The 17,459-nt window shown below is 33.4% G+C and overlaps 2 protein-coding genes across 2 annotated transcripts; both read left to right on the top strand.

Moving 5' to 3' along the window:
- Nucleotides 1–12,917: 12,917 nt before the first annotated feature.
- BDR25DRAFT_109542 (uncharacterized protein) lies at nt 12,918–13,631 on the top strand. The gene is made up of 2 exons (XM_033683550.1): nt 12,918–12,975; nt 13,026–13,631. The coding sequence occupies exon 2, from the start codon at nt 13,043–13,045 to the stop codon at nt 13,445–13,447; it is 405 nt and encodes a 134-aa protein (XP_033551373.1). The 5' UTR covers nt 12,918–12,975; nt 13,026–13,042; the 3' UTR covers nt 13,448–13,631.
- Nucleotides 13,632–13,921: 290 nt separating this feature from the next.
- Nucleotides 13,922–15,040, top strand: BDR25DRAFT_301243 (Aldo/keto reductase). The gene has a single exon (XM_033689534.1). The coding sequence runs from the start codon at nt 14,009–14,011 to the stop codon at nt 14,954–14,956; it is 948 nt and encodes a 315-aa protein (XP_033551374.1). The 5' UTR covers nt 13,922–14,008; the 3' UTR covers nt 14,957–15,040.
- The last annotated feature ends 2,419 nt before the right edge of the window (nt 15,041–17,459 follow it).

The following is a 17,459-nucleotide window of genomic DNA, read 5'->3' on the forward strand; positions in this document are numbered from 1 at the left end:
AGGCTTTCTTTTAAGTAGATAAGGACATTATCTAGATATACTAAAGTAAAGACGTTAAAGTATAAGTTAAAAGCTATATTTATAATTTGCTAGAATGTTGCTAAGGTATTTATTAAGCTAAATAGCATTACTAATAATTTATAAAGTTTTTATAAAGTTTTAAACACTATAAGCTACTTATTTTTTTCTTTTATCTTAATCTTATTAAATCTGTCTTATATGTTAAACTTTATAAAGTACTAGGTTTCTTTTAATTAGTTTATAATGTTATATATAATTAGTAGAGAAAACTAGTCTTAGATTATGTTATTATTTAGAGTTTAATAATTCTAGTAAACATAGATCTTACCCCTCTTTTTTTTTATAAAAACTACTACTAAGGCAACTAGGCTATAGCTTTTTTAAATATAGCCTTTTACTAGCATTTAGTTAACATACTTTTGTAAGGCTTTTTTTTATGCTCTTATTAGAGAATAAAGTTTATAAGTCTTTAAGTTATAATTTTTTACTAAGTTAATAGCATAGTTTTAAGGCTAATATAGTAGTAATTCTTTTAGGTTTTTAGGTATTTTAAACATATTCTTATAGTCTTTATATTTTATAGAGATGCTGCTTTCTTTTTAAATTCTAAAGATTCTAATCTAATTTATGTTTTTATTAGCTTTAATTTCTTTATAAAAGACTTTTTTAAGCTTCTTTTTTATAATTTTTATTACTTAAGCTTTTAGCTTTTAATAAGAGAATTTCTAGAGTTTTTTCTTCTTAAGGTAGTAACTGCTACCCTACTTTACTTATTTATAAATTAAGTATAAATTATTATAGCATGCTAACTAGGTTATGCGCGTGTAGTCTTTAAAAGTTTTTATTATTATTATTCTTTAGTTAATTATAGAGTTATATGTTTTAAGCTAGTTATAGCTTAAAATTATGTTATACTTACTTTTTAATAAAAGTATGTTTATAGACCTTTAGTCTTTAGTGTTTAAGGTTTTAAAGTTTTTTTTATAAGTTTTTAAGTTAATTTATCCTTTGCTATACTTAATTAAGAATGTGTTAGTAAGAGTTACTTTAAATAAGTTTTTTTTTATATAAAATAAAATGCTTTATTTATCTACTTAGTCTTTATTTATTATAGTAAAAGTGCATCTACTGTTTATAAGAGCTAGTCTAGGCTATTCTTTATATGTAAAAGTGGTTGTTAAGCTGTACCCTGTCTCTTATCCTACTATAACTAGAGCTAATATGTTATAAAAAACTTCTTTATCTAAAAAAAGTAGAGATTAATGTTTTATAAGTTATTATTAAACTTATTTTTTTTTATAAATTTAGTGTTTTTAGTTATAGTAGTTAGCTACTTTATACTTATAGTCTTTAACTAAGTAATAAGATGTTAAGTAGTCTTCTTTTCTTACTACTTTTTACTAAAAGTAGTAGGACCTGTAGTTATCTTATTTTTTACATTTTACCTATTTTTCTTGTTTGTGTAAAGGGGCAGTTTAGTAAGTATAGTAATTTATAGTTTTATAGGCTAAGGCTGTTCCTTGCTATAGGCATCTATTATAGTGTTTCTTCTATGTAGGCTACTAGCCTGCTTAGTGTTTATTATTCTAGTGCTTAACATAGTAACGCTGTGTGCACTAGTACTAGGGGTATAGACAGTTGTTAGGTCTATGTAGAGTATTAAAAGGACTTTTTTAAGTCTACTAAGAGTATTTGCGTGTTTATACTATCTATACAGGGTGTCTTTTCTATTAGTAATTGTTAGTGCTATAAGTAGTATTTCTATAGAGTATGCACTAGCTATAGCTTTACTATATTACTAAAGCCTTTCTACTAATTATAAAGCTTAGAAGTAGTGTTTTAGGTTTTCTAGGTACTAGCTTTAGAACTTTAAACTTAGCAGGTCTGCTTAATTTTTCTAGTTTCTAATCTTAGATCTTAATAAAAAACTACTATTATTTTTTATTATTTATAATGTTATATTTAACTTTAGCTATCTACTATATAATGTTAAATGTAAGGTAGTTGTTGCTAATGTTTATCTAATAAAGCATAACTATATAATAGCTTAGGTAGCTGTGTTGTAGACTGCACTTTTAGTATTTATATTTTTAAAACTATCTAAAAAGTTTTCTTACTAAAGTACTAAAGGTCTAGTCTTAAAGAGAGAACTATTTTTTTTTAAATATTTATAATATATTTTTAGATCTAAGTCTTTTTTTTATATTTTTTAAAAATTATAAGGTCTTATAACACTATGTTTAGGCTACTAAAGTCTTAAATAGCTACTTTCTAGTACACTTTAAAATAGCTATTTAAAGAGTAGTTTTTTTATATTACTAGTAAAGTCTATTATCTAGTCTTTCTAATATTTTCTTATTTATAAGGCTATATTTAGCAGTAATAGCTTTTATTATTATAGTAGTATCTTTATTCTCCTCTTTTTAAAAGTTTAGGTAATTTTAGTAGAAATGTCTTACTTTTTTACAGTTTAAGCAGGCCTTATTTTTTAGCTACTTTTATTGTTTCTTTATTAAAGGCAGCTTATTATGTCCTAGAACTTAGCTCTTTTTAAAAAGAGAGCTTTATATGTGCTTTATGTAACTAAAGTCTATTAGTTTTTTATTATATTATAAAAGCTTTTTTTTTTAGAAATAAACTTTAGTTTTTAAAAAGTTCTTTTTTATTTTTTTTTATTTTTTATGCTTTTTATAATAGTTATTATAAGTTATTACCTATATAATAAAGTTTTTAAGGGTAGTTAGCTTATTACTATGTATAAATTTATCTTTTACTATTTTACTTAGTCTATTATAAAACATGTAATAAAGGGCTTTTTAGTTTATTTATCTGTAGATAGCTAATTATTCTCTAAAGTGTGCTACATAGTTCTAGACTAAGCTATTACTCTATTTTATAGTATTTAATTTATTAGCTGCAATTTTCTTTTTATTTAAAGTCTTATAAATAGCTGTTAGAGCTTTTTTAAAGTTTTTAATACTACTAAACACTTCTTTTGTTTTAGAAGTAAGTGCTGCGCTATTTACTCTAAAGTTTATCTAGTTATCTATGTAGAGCTAAAACTAGATTATAAAAAGGCCTTCTAGGTGTAGTTCTATCTAGGATATTATTTCTATGTCTGTTTAAAATGCTTCTTTATTATATTACATATAAAGGTAACATTTTATAAAGAATAAGTAAAAGTTTTTTAGTAATTCTTTAAAAAGCTTTAAAAAGGCTAGCCTTAAAGTTTTCTTAGCTATAATGCTTACTTTTTTAGTTAAGATGTTTTATATTTTAGCTAGCTTTACTTATAGTTTATATATTTAATAGGCGTAATTAGTAGCTTTCTAAAGGCTTAAAGGCCTAAAAAAAGTTTATAATTTTATTACTTTTTAGTAAAAGTTTATAACTTTTTATTAAAGGTTTACTAGCTTACTAATTTTTTACTAATTTACTAGAGTTTTTTAATATTATTCTAGATTATATTAATTTATTTTACTAGAATAGCTTTACTTTAGCTAGGAACTTCTATAGATTCTAATAGAGCTGTGTAGGCTATATTAGAATCTAGGTTATGTTAAGAGGTATCTATACTTTTTAAAGAGGTAGTATTTAATGTTATAATTCTTACTTTATAGAAGCACTTAAGTCTTATAATGTTCCTAAGAGAGAAGTAGAGCAAATAATAGAGGCTAACTAGTAGAGTGTACAGTCCTATGTACAGGCTAATAGGCTATTAGAGGGGAGTAGAGTAACTAGATTATAGTTTACCCTTTATACAGCAGTAAAAAGGCTAGGTTAAATAGTCTTATTAAATAAAGTTAAAAGTATATATAGTGTAAGATATATAAATAGTATTATAGCTTATTAAAAAGCTAAATGCTACTTAGTTTATGTAAAAAATAAACTAAACATTAAACACACTTTTTAAAAGTTGTTTACTACAGGATCTATATACATGTGCTAGGAGTGCTAAGGGGAGCAGGAGGAGTTTGCAGGAGCCTGCTAAGGAGAGCTCCCTAAGCTCCCTTAAGCTCCCTAGATTTGTAGCCTGTCTCCCTATTAGACAGCGCATTCCTCCATTACTGCGGGCTTTTGTGCTGCCTCCGCGTCCTCCGACTGGTTCATAAGCGAGCCCTGCCCCAATCCAGCTAGATTGTGGAGCACTGCCTGTAGAGTTACGCTGGTCCAACCGTAGACCGTAACAGGGTATACTAAGAAGTAAGTAGGTAAAGATTTTTTTGTTATTAACTACTACCTTTGTTTTTGTATAAAGAAAGAGAGCTTTTAAGTACACATAGCCCCTAACGCACAGGCTAGATAGCTAACGTTTCAGGCAACCTAATTTAGCTGTACGCGTGTACAGACGCAGCTGTACTTACGTACAGACATACACACTATTATATTAAACTATTTAGTCTATAAATAGAACACTAAAGACTTTTTATTAACTAAAGCTTTTAAGTTTAAAACTTTTTATCTCTTATAATTAAAATTACTTTTAAAAAAGTTATAAAAAATGCACTAAAGTAGAAACCTAAAGACTACTAATAACTTATTAGAATTAAAGGCAACTACTAATATCTAACTAACTACTTTTTAACTTTAGAGTTAAACACGCTTTAGCTAAGCTATACTTTACCTAATTTAGAGTTAATGCATAGTAACATGTTTTAATAGACTTTAATTAACTACTAAATTACTTTTAATAATGCTTTAAATTACCTTTACTACTTTAATAGTAAAAGACTTTTAAGGCACCTTTAATAACACTTAAATGCTACTATACTAAATGTACGCCTAAAATTAATAACTGTATAGATAGTAAAAAAGAAAGAGTAAGTCTTAATTATTAATAGGCTAGACATTTATACAGATTATTATTACAACAGGCGCGCACGCATAGCATTTAGTTTAGAGGATACTACTAGTAGTGCAAAGGAATATTTTAGAGTAAGGACACCTAGCTAAATTAGACTACTTTTAGTTTAAAAAGGCAGAGGACATAATAGTAATACTTTATACTATAATTACTACTAATAAGGCCTATTAGTTTATAGAGAGAGGAGAGTAGTATAATAATTTTTATAAATTATTCTATTTTAAGTTGCCTAGAACCTCTAGAAGGCCCTTATATTAGCTCTAACCTTAACCTAGCCCTAACTCTGCCTAGCTCTTTGCTGTTACTTTTATTCTTTTATGTATTTAGTTGCACTTTGCTTTTATAGCTAGCTTAGTAGTTTTCTAATATCCTTTGTACAAGGCCTATAGATGTTAATAGAAATTCCTAGGTTCTAAGTCCCCACGCACTCCTATATGCCTCTGAGTGGATTCTGTAACGATCCTCATGAATCGTTCCATCTCGAGTCGCCCAGAACCTCCGGAAGGCCCCCGTATCGGCCCCGACCTCGACCTGGCCCTGACCCCTGCTGTTACCCCTATTCCCTTATGTATTTAGTCGCACCTCGCCCCTGTAGCTAGCTTAGTAGTTTTCTAATATCCTTTTGTACTAGGCCTATAGGTGTTAATAGCATTCCTAGGTTTAGAGTCCCCACGCACTTCTATATGCCTCTAAGTAGATTCCCACTACATTTAGACCTATTGTCTTGCCTGCGCTGTTACATTATATTAGAAAACTTGCTTTTACTAGTAACAGCTTTATATAATATTACACTAATTATTTGTTTAACTATATCTAAGCCTAAGACGTGTTTACTTTAGTTTAGGTTATAATACTTACACACTATTATATTAAACTATTTAGTTTATAGACTAGATCTTATTAACCTTTAGTTAACTAAAGCCTTTAAGTTTAAAACTTTCTATCTTTATATAATTAAAATTACTTTTAGAAAAGTTGTAAAGAATGCGCTAAAGTAAAAACTTAAAAACTACTAATAACTTATTAAGATTAAAGATAACTGCTAATGCCTAACTACTAACTACTCTCTAACTCTAGAGTTAAATACGCTTTAGCTAAGCTATACCCCACCTAATTTAGAGTTAATGCATAGCAACATGTTCTAATAGACCTTAATTAATTACTAAATTACTTCTAATAATGCCTTAAATTATTACTACTACTTTATAGCAAGAGACCTTTAAAGCACCTTTAATAATACCTAATGCTACCTTACTAAACGCACGCTTAAAATTAATAACTGCATAGATAGCAAGGAATAATTAGCTAGACATTAGTACAGATCACTATTAAAGTAGGCGCGCACGCATAGCGTTTAGTTTAGAGGACACTGCTAGCAGTGCAAAGGAATACTTAGCAAGGACACCTAGCTAAATTAGACTAGTTTTAGTTTAAGGATATAGAGGACAATACAGCAATACTTTAAACTATAACTACTAATAGGGACTATTAGTCTACAGAGGGGGGAGTAGTGTAACAATCCTTATAAATTGTTCTATCTTAAGTTGCCTAGAACCTCTAGAAGGCCCTTGTATTAGCCCTAACCTTAACCTAGCCCTAACCTCTGCTGTTACCTCTATTCCCTTATGTATTTAGTCGCACCTTGCCCCTGTAGCTAGCTTAGTAGTTTTCTAATATCCTTTTGTACTAGGCCTATAGGTGTTAATGGCATTCCCAGGTTCAGAGTCCCCACGCACTCCCATATGCCTCTAAGTGGATTCCCACCGCATTCGGACCCATTGTCTTGCCTGCGCTGTTACAGATTCCCATCGCATTTAGACCCATTGTCTTGCCTGTGCCGTTACAGATATAGCTTGTCTCTATATTCTATTAAATTCTAAGCCTATTTAGACATATAGTAGTAGAGATATTGTAAATCTAATTCTATTGTAATGCTTCTAAAATAGGCCTATTTATAGAAAAAATCACAAAAGTCCCTTAGACAGCTGAGGAGAGAAACGCTACTAACAGGGGTTAGAAACCGCTAACCCCCAGGCCATACTCTATTTAGAGTAGCAATATGCATAGTGGTTTGTGCGTCCTCGGTTCTCTCCTCACGTCTGAGCTAGCTGAGATAATGCGCTACGTCACATCCTGGAGGCTAGTTCTCTCTTCAGGTCTAGGGCCTCGCCTAGGCTTGGCAGGGGTATATCTTCCTTTAAAGCATCACCTCTGCTCCTTAGTTCAATCTAATTAGGTTACACCACCTCTCGCTTGTGGAAAGACGGGGCCCCGCACCACTCCGCCATCACAACTAAAAAGGTGCGAATAATATATATACCCATTGCGAGTAAGAGCCATCTTGGCCTAACACTATCCTCCTTAGAAACGCATATCCTAGGCGTTAGGCCTAACCAACAGCTTAGAGGCGTACGTATACGCATGTCTCTAATTAGCCTACCCTGTACAGAGGTGGAGGATAAATGCGCGACACTTAGTAGACTAAGCTAAGCCAATATAAACTAGAACTTCTAGCAGCTACAACGCAGTGCTAGACAAGACTGCCTTACGTTTTAGTTAAAAACTAGCTAAGCTAACTTAGGTAGAGGTTCAACACGTAACTGTACTCTACTATTAATTAATTATTATATAAGGATAAGGCTCTACACTACTCTGCTATTACATGTAAAGATGGCGGATTCAGCGCCAGATGTAAAGATGGGATAGTAGATAGCACAGATAGCACTGAGAGCAAGGTTTCAGAGAAAGATAGGAGTGTATTGTAAGAGAGACGAATCGCTGCCAAACCTCGCTTGTTAGGATTTATGCTTATATACGAAGCACAGGTCATGTGGCCTCTAAACAGGCTAGGTGAGGCTATACTAGCCTGTTCTAGGACATCTAGCCTTACATTATCCCCCCTTATAGTAGCCCTACAACCTAGGGGATAAAACAGATAACAATAGGCCTAAGTAGCATAATAAAGTGTTATTTAATGCTCTTAAGGCTTACTTCTGCTTACTTTAGTTAATTTTATATAAGTTTATTTAAAAATAACCTAAAGTTATTAAGTAAAAGTAAAATAGCATTATATCTTACACTGCTAGAGTAGTAGTTAGGATAGTATATATAAGGTCTAACTATTTTAAAAGTCTATCTCTTTTACACTTTTACTTTTTTTAATAGGTTAGAATTTAGAAGATTTTAAACTTTTGTCGCGTACACTAAGAGCCTTAGCTGGGGCTTAGAGCCTGGGACGCGGTTCGGGATCTGGAGATAGTATGTTCCGAAGCTTGGTGTATATAAGGAGAGCCTTCAACTCTCTTACATAGCAGAGTCACTTCATCTGATCTTCTAAACAGCTACTGCTAGGCTATTTTATCCTCTACAACTTTTTAAAGTAAGTATATTCTAAGCTACTCTAATGTATTTTAGTGTAAAGGAGTGCTAATAAGCTGTGAGAGGTATCAAGCAGGAAACACAGGTTACAGAGAGAGAATGCAGGATAGGGGGGTAACGAGAGTAAACCTTAGGGTCGGAGGCAGAGGTACAGAGGCCGAGGAGCCTATATACCCCGTGCCAAGCCCTTAGGGTACTCAGGGGTTGGATAGCTGTAACATAACCGTGACATAAGCTTTAATAGTCTTTATCTAATTTTACTTATGCTTACTTATTACTTAATCTGCTTTTAACTTCTTCTTTTATACTTAACTTTACTTTATAACTTAGAAATAAACTTTTATAGCTTACTGTCGCGTAAGAGAGCACATGGTCCTAGTGTCGCGCCTGTGTTTCGGACGAGCAGCCTGAGACACTTGGCGCCGGAGCTCCCACTACATAGGCAGGCTCTCTATAAGCCTCTTATAGTTAATAGACTTACTTCTTATTTCTCTCTAATTAGCAGTTGTAACAGTTATAAGCCTAGTTAGTGTAAATTCTTCTGTGTTATGTTAATTAAAGCACTTGTCTATTTCTTACTTCTTATTATTTACTTTTATTGTCTCTTTCTCTTTACTAAAGCTATAGATTAACTAGTAGATGTTACTACACTTTTAATAAGTGTTTAACTTATTAATTACTACACATTTTAACTATAGTACACGCAGCTTAAATACCTTGCGCAAGCTTAAGGCATATAGGACTAAATTAACCTAGACGCACTACTATAGCCTAATCTAATAAGTAAAGCACCTGTAATCCCTAATCTTAATATAGCTAACTTAGAAGCTCTTTACCTTTATTAAATTAAGGCATTAATATACCCGCAGCTCTTCTTAAGGCTCTAGGTGCTGTAGAACTAGGTGTATATAACAGTAGACTTTTAACTGCTTAAGCTAGCAACTTTATAAGTAAGTAATTAGTTACTCTACACGCTTATTAAAAAGCTTAAAAAAACTTTTACTTAAGTAATAATAACTAGAAAAAGTAGGTATAAATAACTTATTAAAAAGTTACCTTACACCTAGTATTAAAAGAGAATTAGTTACTAGCATACTAGCTACTTAAATAGACATAGGCTTATGCTAACATAAAGCTTATTAATTTTAAAGACATTAAAAGCGCGCTTTTTATTAAGAACTTTTTTTACTTAGCTACTAAATATAACTATAAGTAGGCTTAATATAAGCTAGACTCTCTAGCTTAACTAGGCGCTACTACTAATACTCTTACACTTAAGCAGTACACTAGTTAGTTCTCTTAGCTTATACAGAACAAGAAGAAAGGCCTAGAAGTGTACATAACTTTTAAAATAAAATTAAATAAAAAGCATTCTTATCTCTACTATTTAAACATACAGCACTTATAAAAGCTAATACATTATAAACGCCTTAAGTACATAATTAAAGAACATATAAATAAGAAGCTTTATAACCTACTAATAAATAAAGAAATTGCTTAGATTAAAAAGTAACTAAAAAGCATGTAATGTACTTCACAGGCAAGTTGCTTACACACCTAAGTTGCTTACTTTTGCTAAGACTCTACTACACTACTTTCTCTACACTAATGCATTCTTAACAACACTACTTAGACATGTTAAAGGAACATTAGATGTAGCTTACACTTTAGGCTTTTAAATAGAATGCAACACTTTCTAAACAACACGCTGTGTAACAGCGCAGGCAAGACAATGGGTCTGAATGCGGAGGGAATCCACTCAGAGGCATATGGGAGTGCGTGGGGACTCTGAACCTGGGAATGCCATTGACACCTATAGGCCTTGTACAAAAGGATATCAGAAAACTACTGAGCTAGCTACAGGGGCGAGGTGCGACTAAATACATGAAGGAATAGGGGTACAGCAGGGGGCAGGGCAGAGTCGGGGCCAGGTCGAGGTCGGGGCCAGGTCGAGGTCGGGGCCGATACAAGGGCCTTCCGGAGGTTCTGGGCGACCTAAGACGATTCATGAGAATCAAGTCAGGGTCAGAGCCGATACGGGGACCCTTCGGATAGGTTCTGGACGACCCGAGATGGAACGAGAATCGTTACACGCTGCAGCTATTTATAAAGTCTTTTAAACGATAATAAGCAACTAACACGCTAGACAACTTTTCTAAGCTAATTATATAGCTAACTTATAGAAGCTAGATAATAATAAGAAGCAGGTAATTATTTAGCACATACTTAAGCTAGATGCGCAAGAATTTCCCCCCTAGCTAGCAGCTATAGCTAATATAGCTAATTCTTTGCGCGCTAAGCATAATATAGGCTATATTAGCATAAACTAGCCTAATATGTTTATTAAGCGCTACCTAAAGCTTAAAGTAAAGTTTAAGTTTAAGTATAACTATAAAAAAGCTTTTTATAAGAATTTTAAAGTAATTTAAAGCTAGTTTAGCTTTATAAAGAATATTAAAGCTAGGTATAGCATCTAAGATAACAATATAACGTACTTTATAGGCAAGTTGCTTAAACACCTAAGTTTCTTACTTTTACTAAGACTCTACTAAACTACTTTTTCTACACTAATGTATTTCTAACAACACTACTTAAATATGCTAAAAGAATATTAGATACAGCTTATACTTTAGGCTTTTAAATAAAATATAACACTTTTAAAGTAATATACTATAGCTATAGATAAAGTTTTTTAAAAAATAATAAATAACTAATACACTAAATAATTTTTATAAGCTAATTTTATAGCTAACTTATAAAGGCTAAGTAATAATAAAAAGTAAGTAAGTATTAAGCATATACTTAAGCTATATATATAAAGATTTTTTTCTTAGCTAGTAGATGTAGCTAATATAGCTAATTTTTTACACGCTAAGTATAATCTAGGCTATATTAGCATAAACTAGCTTAGAATGTTTATAAAGTGTTATCTAAAGCTTAAAGTAAAGTTTTAAGTATAAGTATAGTTAGTAGATATTTAGCTTATTATAAAGCTTATTTTATTAAAGTTATATATGTTATTATTTTAAATACTATACTTAGCTTTAATATTTGTTTTAAGGCTAAACTAGTTTTAAATTACTTTAAAAAATTTATAAAAAGCTTTTTTATAGTTATACTTACACTTAAACTTTACTTTAAGCTTTAAATAACACTTTATAAACATACTAACCTAGATTATGCTAATATAGCCTAGATTATACTTAGCGCGTAAAAAATTAGCTACACTAGCTATAGCTACTAGCTAAAAGAAAAATGTTTATGTATATAGCTTAAGTATATGCTTAATAATTACTTACTTTTTATTATTACTTAGCTTTTATTAGTTAGCTATAAAATTAGCTTATAAAAGTTATTTAGTATATTAGTTATTTATTATTTTTTAAAAGACTTTATACATAGCTGTAGCATATTACTTTAAAAGTGTTACATTTTATTTAAAAGTCTAAAGTATAAGCTATATCTAATGTTTTTTAGCGTGTTTAAGTAGTGTTATTAGAAATGCATTAGTATAAAAAAAGTAGTTTAGTAAAGTCTTAATAAAAGTAAGCAACTTAGGTGTGTAAGCAACTTGCTTGTAAAGTACATTATATAACTTTAATAAAATAGGCTTTATAATAAGCTAGATATTTACTAACTATACCTACACTTAAAACTTTACTTTAAGCTTTAAATAACACTTTATAAATATACTAGGCTAGTTTATGCTAATATAACTTAGATTATGCTTAGAGTGTAAAGAATTAGCTATATTAGCTATAGTTACTAGCTAAGAGAAAAATTCTTATATATATAGCTTAAGTATATACTTAATAATTACTTACTTTTTATTATTATTTAGCTTTTATAAGTTAGCTATAAAATTAGCTTATAAAAGTTATTTAGTGTGTTAGTTATTTATTATTTTTTAAAAAACTTTATATGTAGCTATAGTATATTACTTTAAAAGTGTTACATTTTATTTAAAAGCCTAAAGTGTAAGCTATATTTAACATTTTTTTAGCACATTTAAGTAGTGTTATTAGAAATGCATTAGTATAAGAAAAGTAGTTTAGTAGGGTCTTAGTAAAAGTAAGTAACTTAGGTGTGCAAGTAACTTGCCTCTTGTGTATGTTAACAGCTATAAGATTATCTTAAGCTGCTTATATGTCCTTATTCTATCTTAGGTTATACTGCCTATAGCGTTAATAGATGGCTATTGTACTACTATTTGATTAATGTAATAAAATTAAGATAATGTGTAGGGCCCTAGTCACTCTTACTGTCCTGCTAACAGTAAAAAAAACCTACTACCCCTTATGTAAGCCTTACACTCTGTACCTTGGAATTAACGTCATTCACGTGCGCTCGTTGCTGTAAGATTAAATGATAGTCCGAACCAGGTAGGGACGAGAAATGAGAGTAAGAAACTAACTTAATAATATAGGGCAAAGTTGGATAATAAACACGCTTCTAAGTACGCGCCAAGATGTTGATTTCCGAAATCTTACGTCAGCGCGGACATTTCATAGCCTATGAGGCTTCTTTATTATTGTGACTTGTCTCCGCTATATTACGTCAGAAGGTGTTTATGAGTTAGAAGACAATCAACATCAATTTAAATATATATAGCTGTCGCTCAACTCTACAGCTACCTTACCTTGCTTGCAGAGAAGCAGACTATATCACAAATAATCTTATCTAAACGAACCTTGCTCCTACAGCTCTCAGAAGTACGTACCCAGTTTAGCGAAACCCACGCGATTAGTGCTGACGTTTAAAGGAACTCACATAAATGCCATGAAGGAGCCTAGAACAGCACTATGGGCCCTACGCATTAGCAACGCTGACCTCACCAAGCTCAAAGCCGGCGTTGAGCCTCGAAATCAAGATAACAAATGGCGCATCTGGGTCTCGGATCAGAGTGGGAGCGGCAACATGTCTATTACAGTCACTCGAGTCATGTTTAGCAGGGACATCTACATACTTCATGTGAAGCCGGGTGACAGTAGTGATGGCGGCCATAGCATTGAAGCGTTGACTTGGGAACAGAACAACAGTGGGGTTCGCGTTTCGGAGGAGGAGGCTAAAAAGAAAGTAGTTGTCTTAAGCAGAAATCTTCTAGGGTGTGATATTGAGGCGTTGCCAGAGTATGATAAGTCAGTTATGTGGAATTATTCTGCTGTTAAGAAAGAGGCAAACTAATTAGATACTCTCGGGACATACTCATGTTGGCAAAACTAGTATAGGCAACCTTGCTACTTTGCCACTTCGCCACTTATGTGGTCCGAGCTTGACTTCAAGCCCACGGTCACGTGGGTGGAACAAGAAAATCTCAGGAGGCGGGTCGTGTTATTACTAGACTGCCTCATCCTAGCTATCAGGCGTCATAGGACACCCCGCTGAGTAATGACCCTAGTTGCTGGCTAAATGCTGCGGGACTTTTCGTGCGAGTGGAGGCTCGCGATATGGGGCTGGTGGGCTTAATTATTAACACCGGTGAAGGATCAATAAGGAGTTTTACATGTACATAAACCTAGCATGAGTCGGAGTGCAGATTAGCAAAGAGAGCTCTTAGTATAAAAGGTACGAACGCCCACTTTAAGATTGGAGTCGTGACCAAGAATACGGTCCTGAAGAGCTAGTGATATCTCGAGCTTCCCCACTACACAACCCCACCACAACCTCCGCCCAACTCGCTCTTTAACTACAGCACCAAACTCTAACCTCCAATCCAAAACCCCAAAACACAAAACCACCGCCATCATGCCAATTAAAGCCGTAATGGGAGGCGGGGGCTTCAACCCCTGGGGCGAACTCTCCAACCCAGACGCCCTAACAAAGGTCTTCTCGATCCTCAAATCCGCCGGCGTGACAACAATCGACACAGCTCGTCTCTACGCCGGCTCCGAGGAAATGATCGGTGCAACACCCGGTCACGAAACCTTTACCATCGACACGAAAATGCTGGGTGGCTTCGGAGAAGATTGTGCTAAAAAGGACGACATCATCGCCGCTGTCCAGGATTCCCTGAACAAGTGCAAGATCTCCCAATTTGACATTGTGTACATCCACGCCCCGTCTCGCGACGTACAGTTTGAAGAGTCGGCAGAAGGGATAAACGAGTGCTACAAAAAGGGCCAGTTTAAGCGCTTCGGGCTCAGCAATTTTACAGCCGAGGAGGTGCAGAAAATGTACGACATTTGCAAGGACAAAGGGTATGTGGTGCCGAGTGTTTATCAGGGGAATTATAACCCTGTGGCGAGGAAGGCGGAGACGTTACTCTTCCCCACGCTGAGGAAGCTCGGGTTTGCGTTTTATGCGTATAGTCCCATTGCAGGCGGATTCCTGACCAAGACGAGGAAGCAGATCGAAGACGGGGTCGGCAGGTTTAGTGCGGAGGCAATTGGCGGTCTGTATCGTCGGCTGTACAATCGGCCAAGTTTTTTGGATGCGTTGGCCGAGTGGAATGCGGTTGCACAAGAGGAGGGCGTGTCTACGGCGGAGTTGGCGTATCGGTGGGTTGGGTACAACTCTGCGCTCAAGGAGGGGCTGGGCGATGCAGTCATCTTTGGGGCGAGCAAGATTAAGCAGGTGGAGGAGACGACGGCGTGGTTGGCGAAGGGAGGGTTGAGTGAGAAGGCGGTGCAGAGGATTGAGGCGATTTGGAAGAGTGTGGAGAAGGAGGCTCCTGTTGATAACTTCCAGGAGTAGCAAGGGGCAGGGCCAGGTCGGGGTCGGAGCCGATACAAGGACCTTCCGGATAGGTTCCGGGCCACCCGAGGTGGAACGATTCATGAGAATCGTTACAACTAAGGCTTTAGCCCTTGCTAATCTACTAGCTTCTACTACTCTGTTTTCTATATTGCTGCTATTTAATAGTGCTCTGTTTAGTTCTTTAAGCTCTAGTTAGTCCTCTTTGTAACGGCACAGGCAAGACAATGGGTCCGAATGCGGTGGGAATCCACTCAGAGGCATATGGGAGTGCGTGGGGACTTGGAACCTGGGAATGCCATTAACACCTATAGGCCTTGTACAAAAGGATATTAGAAAACTACTAAGCTAGCTACAAGTGCAAAGTGCAACTAAATACATAGAGGAATAGGGGTACAGCAGAGGGCTAGGCAGAGTTAAGGCTAGGTTAAGGTTAGGGCTAATATAAGGGTCTTCTAGAGGTTCTAGGCAACCTAAGATAGAATAATTTATAAGAATTATTACACTACTCCCTCTTCTATAAACTAATAGTCCTTATTAGTAGTAATTATAGTATAAAGTATTGCTGTTATATCCTTTACCTTTTTAAACTAAAACTAGTCTAATTTAGCTAGGTGTCTTTACTAAGTATTTCTTTACACTGCTAGCAGTGTCCTCTAAACTAAACGCTATGCGTGCGCGCCTACTCTAATATTAATCTATATAGATGTCTAGCCTGTTAATAATTAAAACTTTTGTTTATTACTATCTATGCAGTTATTAAGCTTAGGTGTGTGTTTAGTGTAGTAGCATTTAAGTGTTGTTAAAGGTGCCTTAAAGGTCTCTTACTATTAAAGTAGTAGAGGTAATTTAAGGCATTATTAAAAGTAATTTAGTAGTTAATTAAAGTCTATTAGAATATATTACTATAGATTAACTCTAAATTAAGTAGAGTATAGCTTAGCAAAAGCGTATTTAACTCTAGAGTTAAAGAGTAGTTAGTTAAACATTAGTAGTTATCTCTAATTCTAATAAGTTATTAGTAGTCTTTAAGTTTTTACTTTAGTGCTTTTTTATAACTTTTCTAAAAGTAATTCTAATTATAAAGAATAAAAAGTTCTAAACTTAAAGGCTTTAGTTAACTAAAGGTTAATAGAATCTAGTCTATAAACTAAATAGTTTAATATAATAGTATATAAGTATTATAACTTAAACTAAATTAGACACGTTTTAGAGCTTAGACATAGTTAAATAAATAATTAGTATAATATTATAATAAGGCTGTAACTAGTAAAAGTAAGTTTTTTAATATAATATAACAGTATAGGCAAGACAATAGGGCTAAATGTAGTAGGAATCTACTTAGAGGCATATAGAAGTGCGTAGGGACTTAGAACCTAGGAATGCTATTAACACCTATAGGCCTTGTATAAAAGGATATTAGAAAACTACTAAGCTAGCTACAGGTGCAAGGTGCAACTAAATACATAGAGGAATAGGGGTACAGCAGGGGGCCGGGCAGAGTTGGGGCCAGGTCGAGGTCGGGGCCGATACGAGGGTCTTCTGGAGGTTCCAGGCGACCTAAGATGGAACGATTCATGAGAATTGTTACACTCTTAGAGTAACTATTCTAGAACTTCTATAGACTATGTAGAGTATTCTTTAAATTTTTAATAAGTTTCTAAGTGTTTGTATAAGTAGGCTATTCTTTCTATTTTACTAAAAACTTTTTATTTTTTTATGTTTTTACTTTATATTCTTTTTCTAACCTTATATCTAGATTTTACGTTTCTAAGAGTATATAAGCAGGTGCTTTTTTAATTAAAAAGATATAAAATTTATTATAGATCTTAATTTATTTTAATAGCTTTACAGTTACTATTACTTCTTCTGCAGCTAGTACTAAGAAGAGGCTAATTCTTTTTTCTACTAATTTTTATAAAATTCTTCTTCTTTTTATGTTTTTTACAGTACTAGGATAAAAGTTTGGTTCGCTAAGCCTCTAACACAAGGTTAGAACATTTTAAGCGCAATTATTAGCAAGCAACAACTTAGTAACTATATAGTTAATTAAACTAGTTTTTAAAGTTTTAGTATTGTAATATACTTAATATTTTATTTAATACCCCCACGCGCGCTGTCTAGCCTGTAGACGCTAAGGCATACTATATATAAGCTTTTTAATGTATAAATTAGAGATGCAACGCTATGCCTCTTTTAATGCAGCGTAGAACCTCTTCTACTCTTCTGCAGAGTGTCTAAGAGTGTTAAACTTAAGGTGCAGCTAATGTACAGTTCTTTTTAGCTACTACTATATATGCTTAATAGGGTTAAGGTCTAGTAAGTAAGGTAGAAAGTTAATAACATTAATTTCATGCCTAGCTATCTACTTGCGCGTAAAAATAACAGTATAGATTTACGAATTATCCTGTAGAAACTAATCCCTACAATAATAGTTGCGTAGAAGGCCTTCCTCTAGCGCTTAAGTATAGCTGCGCGCTAAGTATCCTCTGCGCAGCGCGTT

This window comes from Lindgomyces ingoldianus (assembly GCF_010093535.1).
Source record: "Lindgomyces ingoldianus strain ATCC 200398 unplaced genomic scaffold BDR25scaffold_6, whole genome shotgun sequence".
Taxonomy (NCBI): domain Eukaryota; kingdom Fungi; phylum Ascomycota; class Dothideomycetes; order Pleosporales; family Lindgomycetaceae; genus Lindgomyces; species Lindgomyces ingoldianus.

Excerpts from the sequence above, each read along its gene's own strand:
- BDR25DRAFT_109542 (XM_033683550.1), top strand. The coding sequence starts at position 13,043 with ATGAAGGAGCCTAGAACAGCACTATGGGCCCTACGCATTAGCAACGCT.
- BDR25DRAFT_301243 (XM_033689534.1), top strand. The coding sequence starts at position 14,009 with ATGCCAATTAAAGCCGTAATGGGAGGCGGGGGCTTCAACCCCTGGGGC.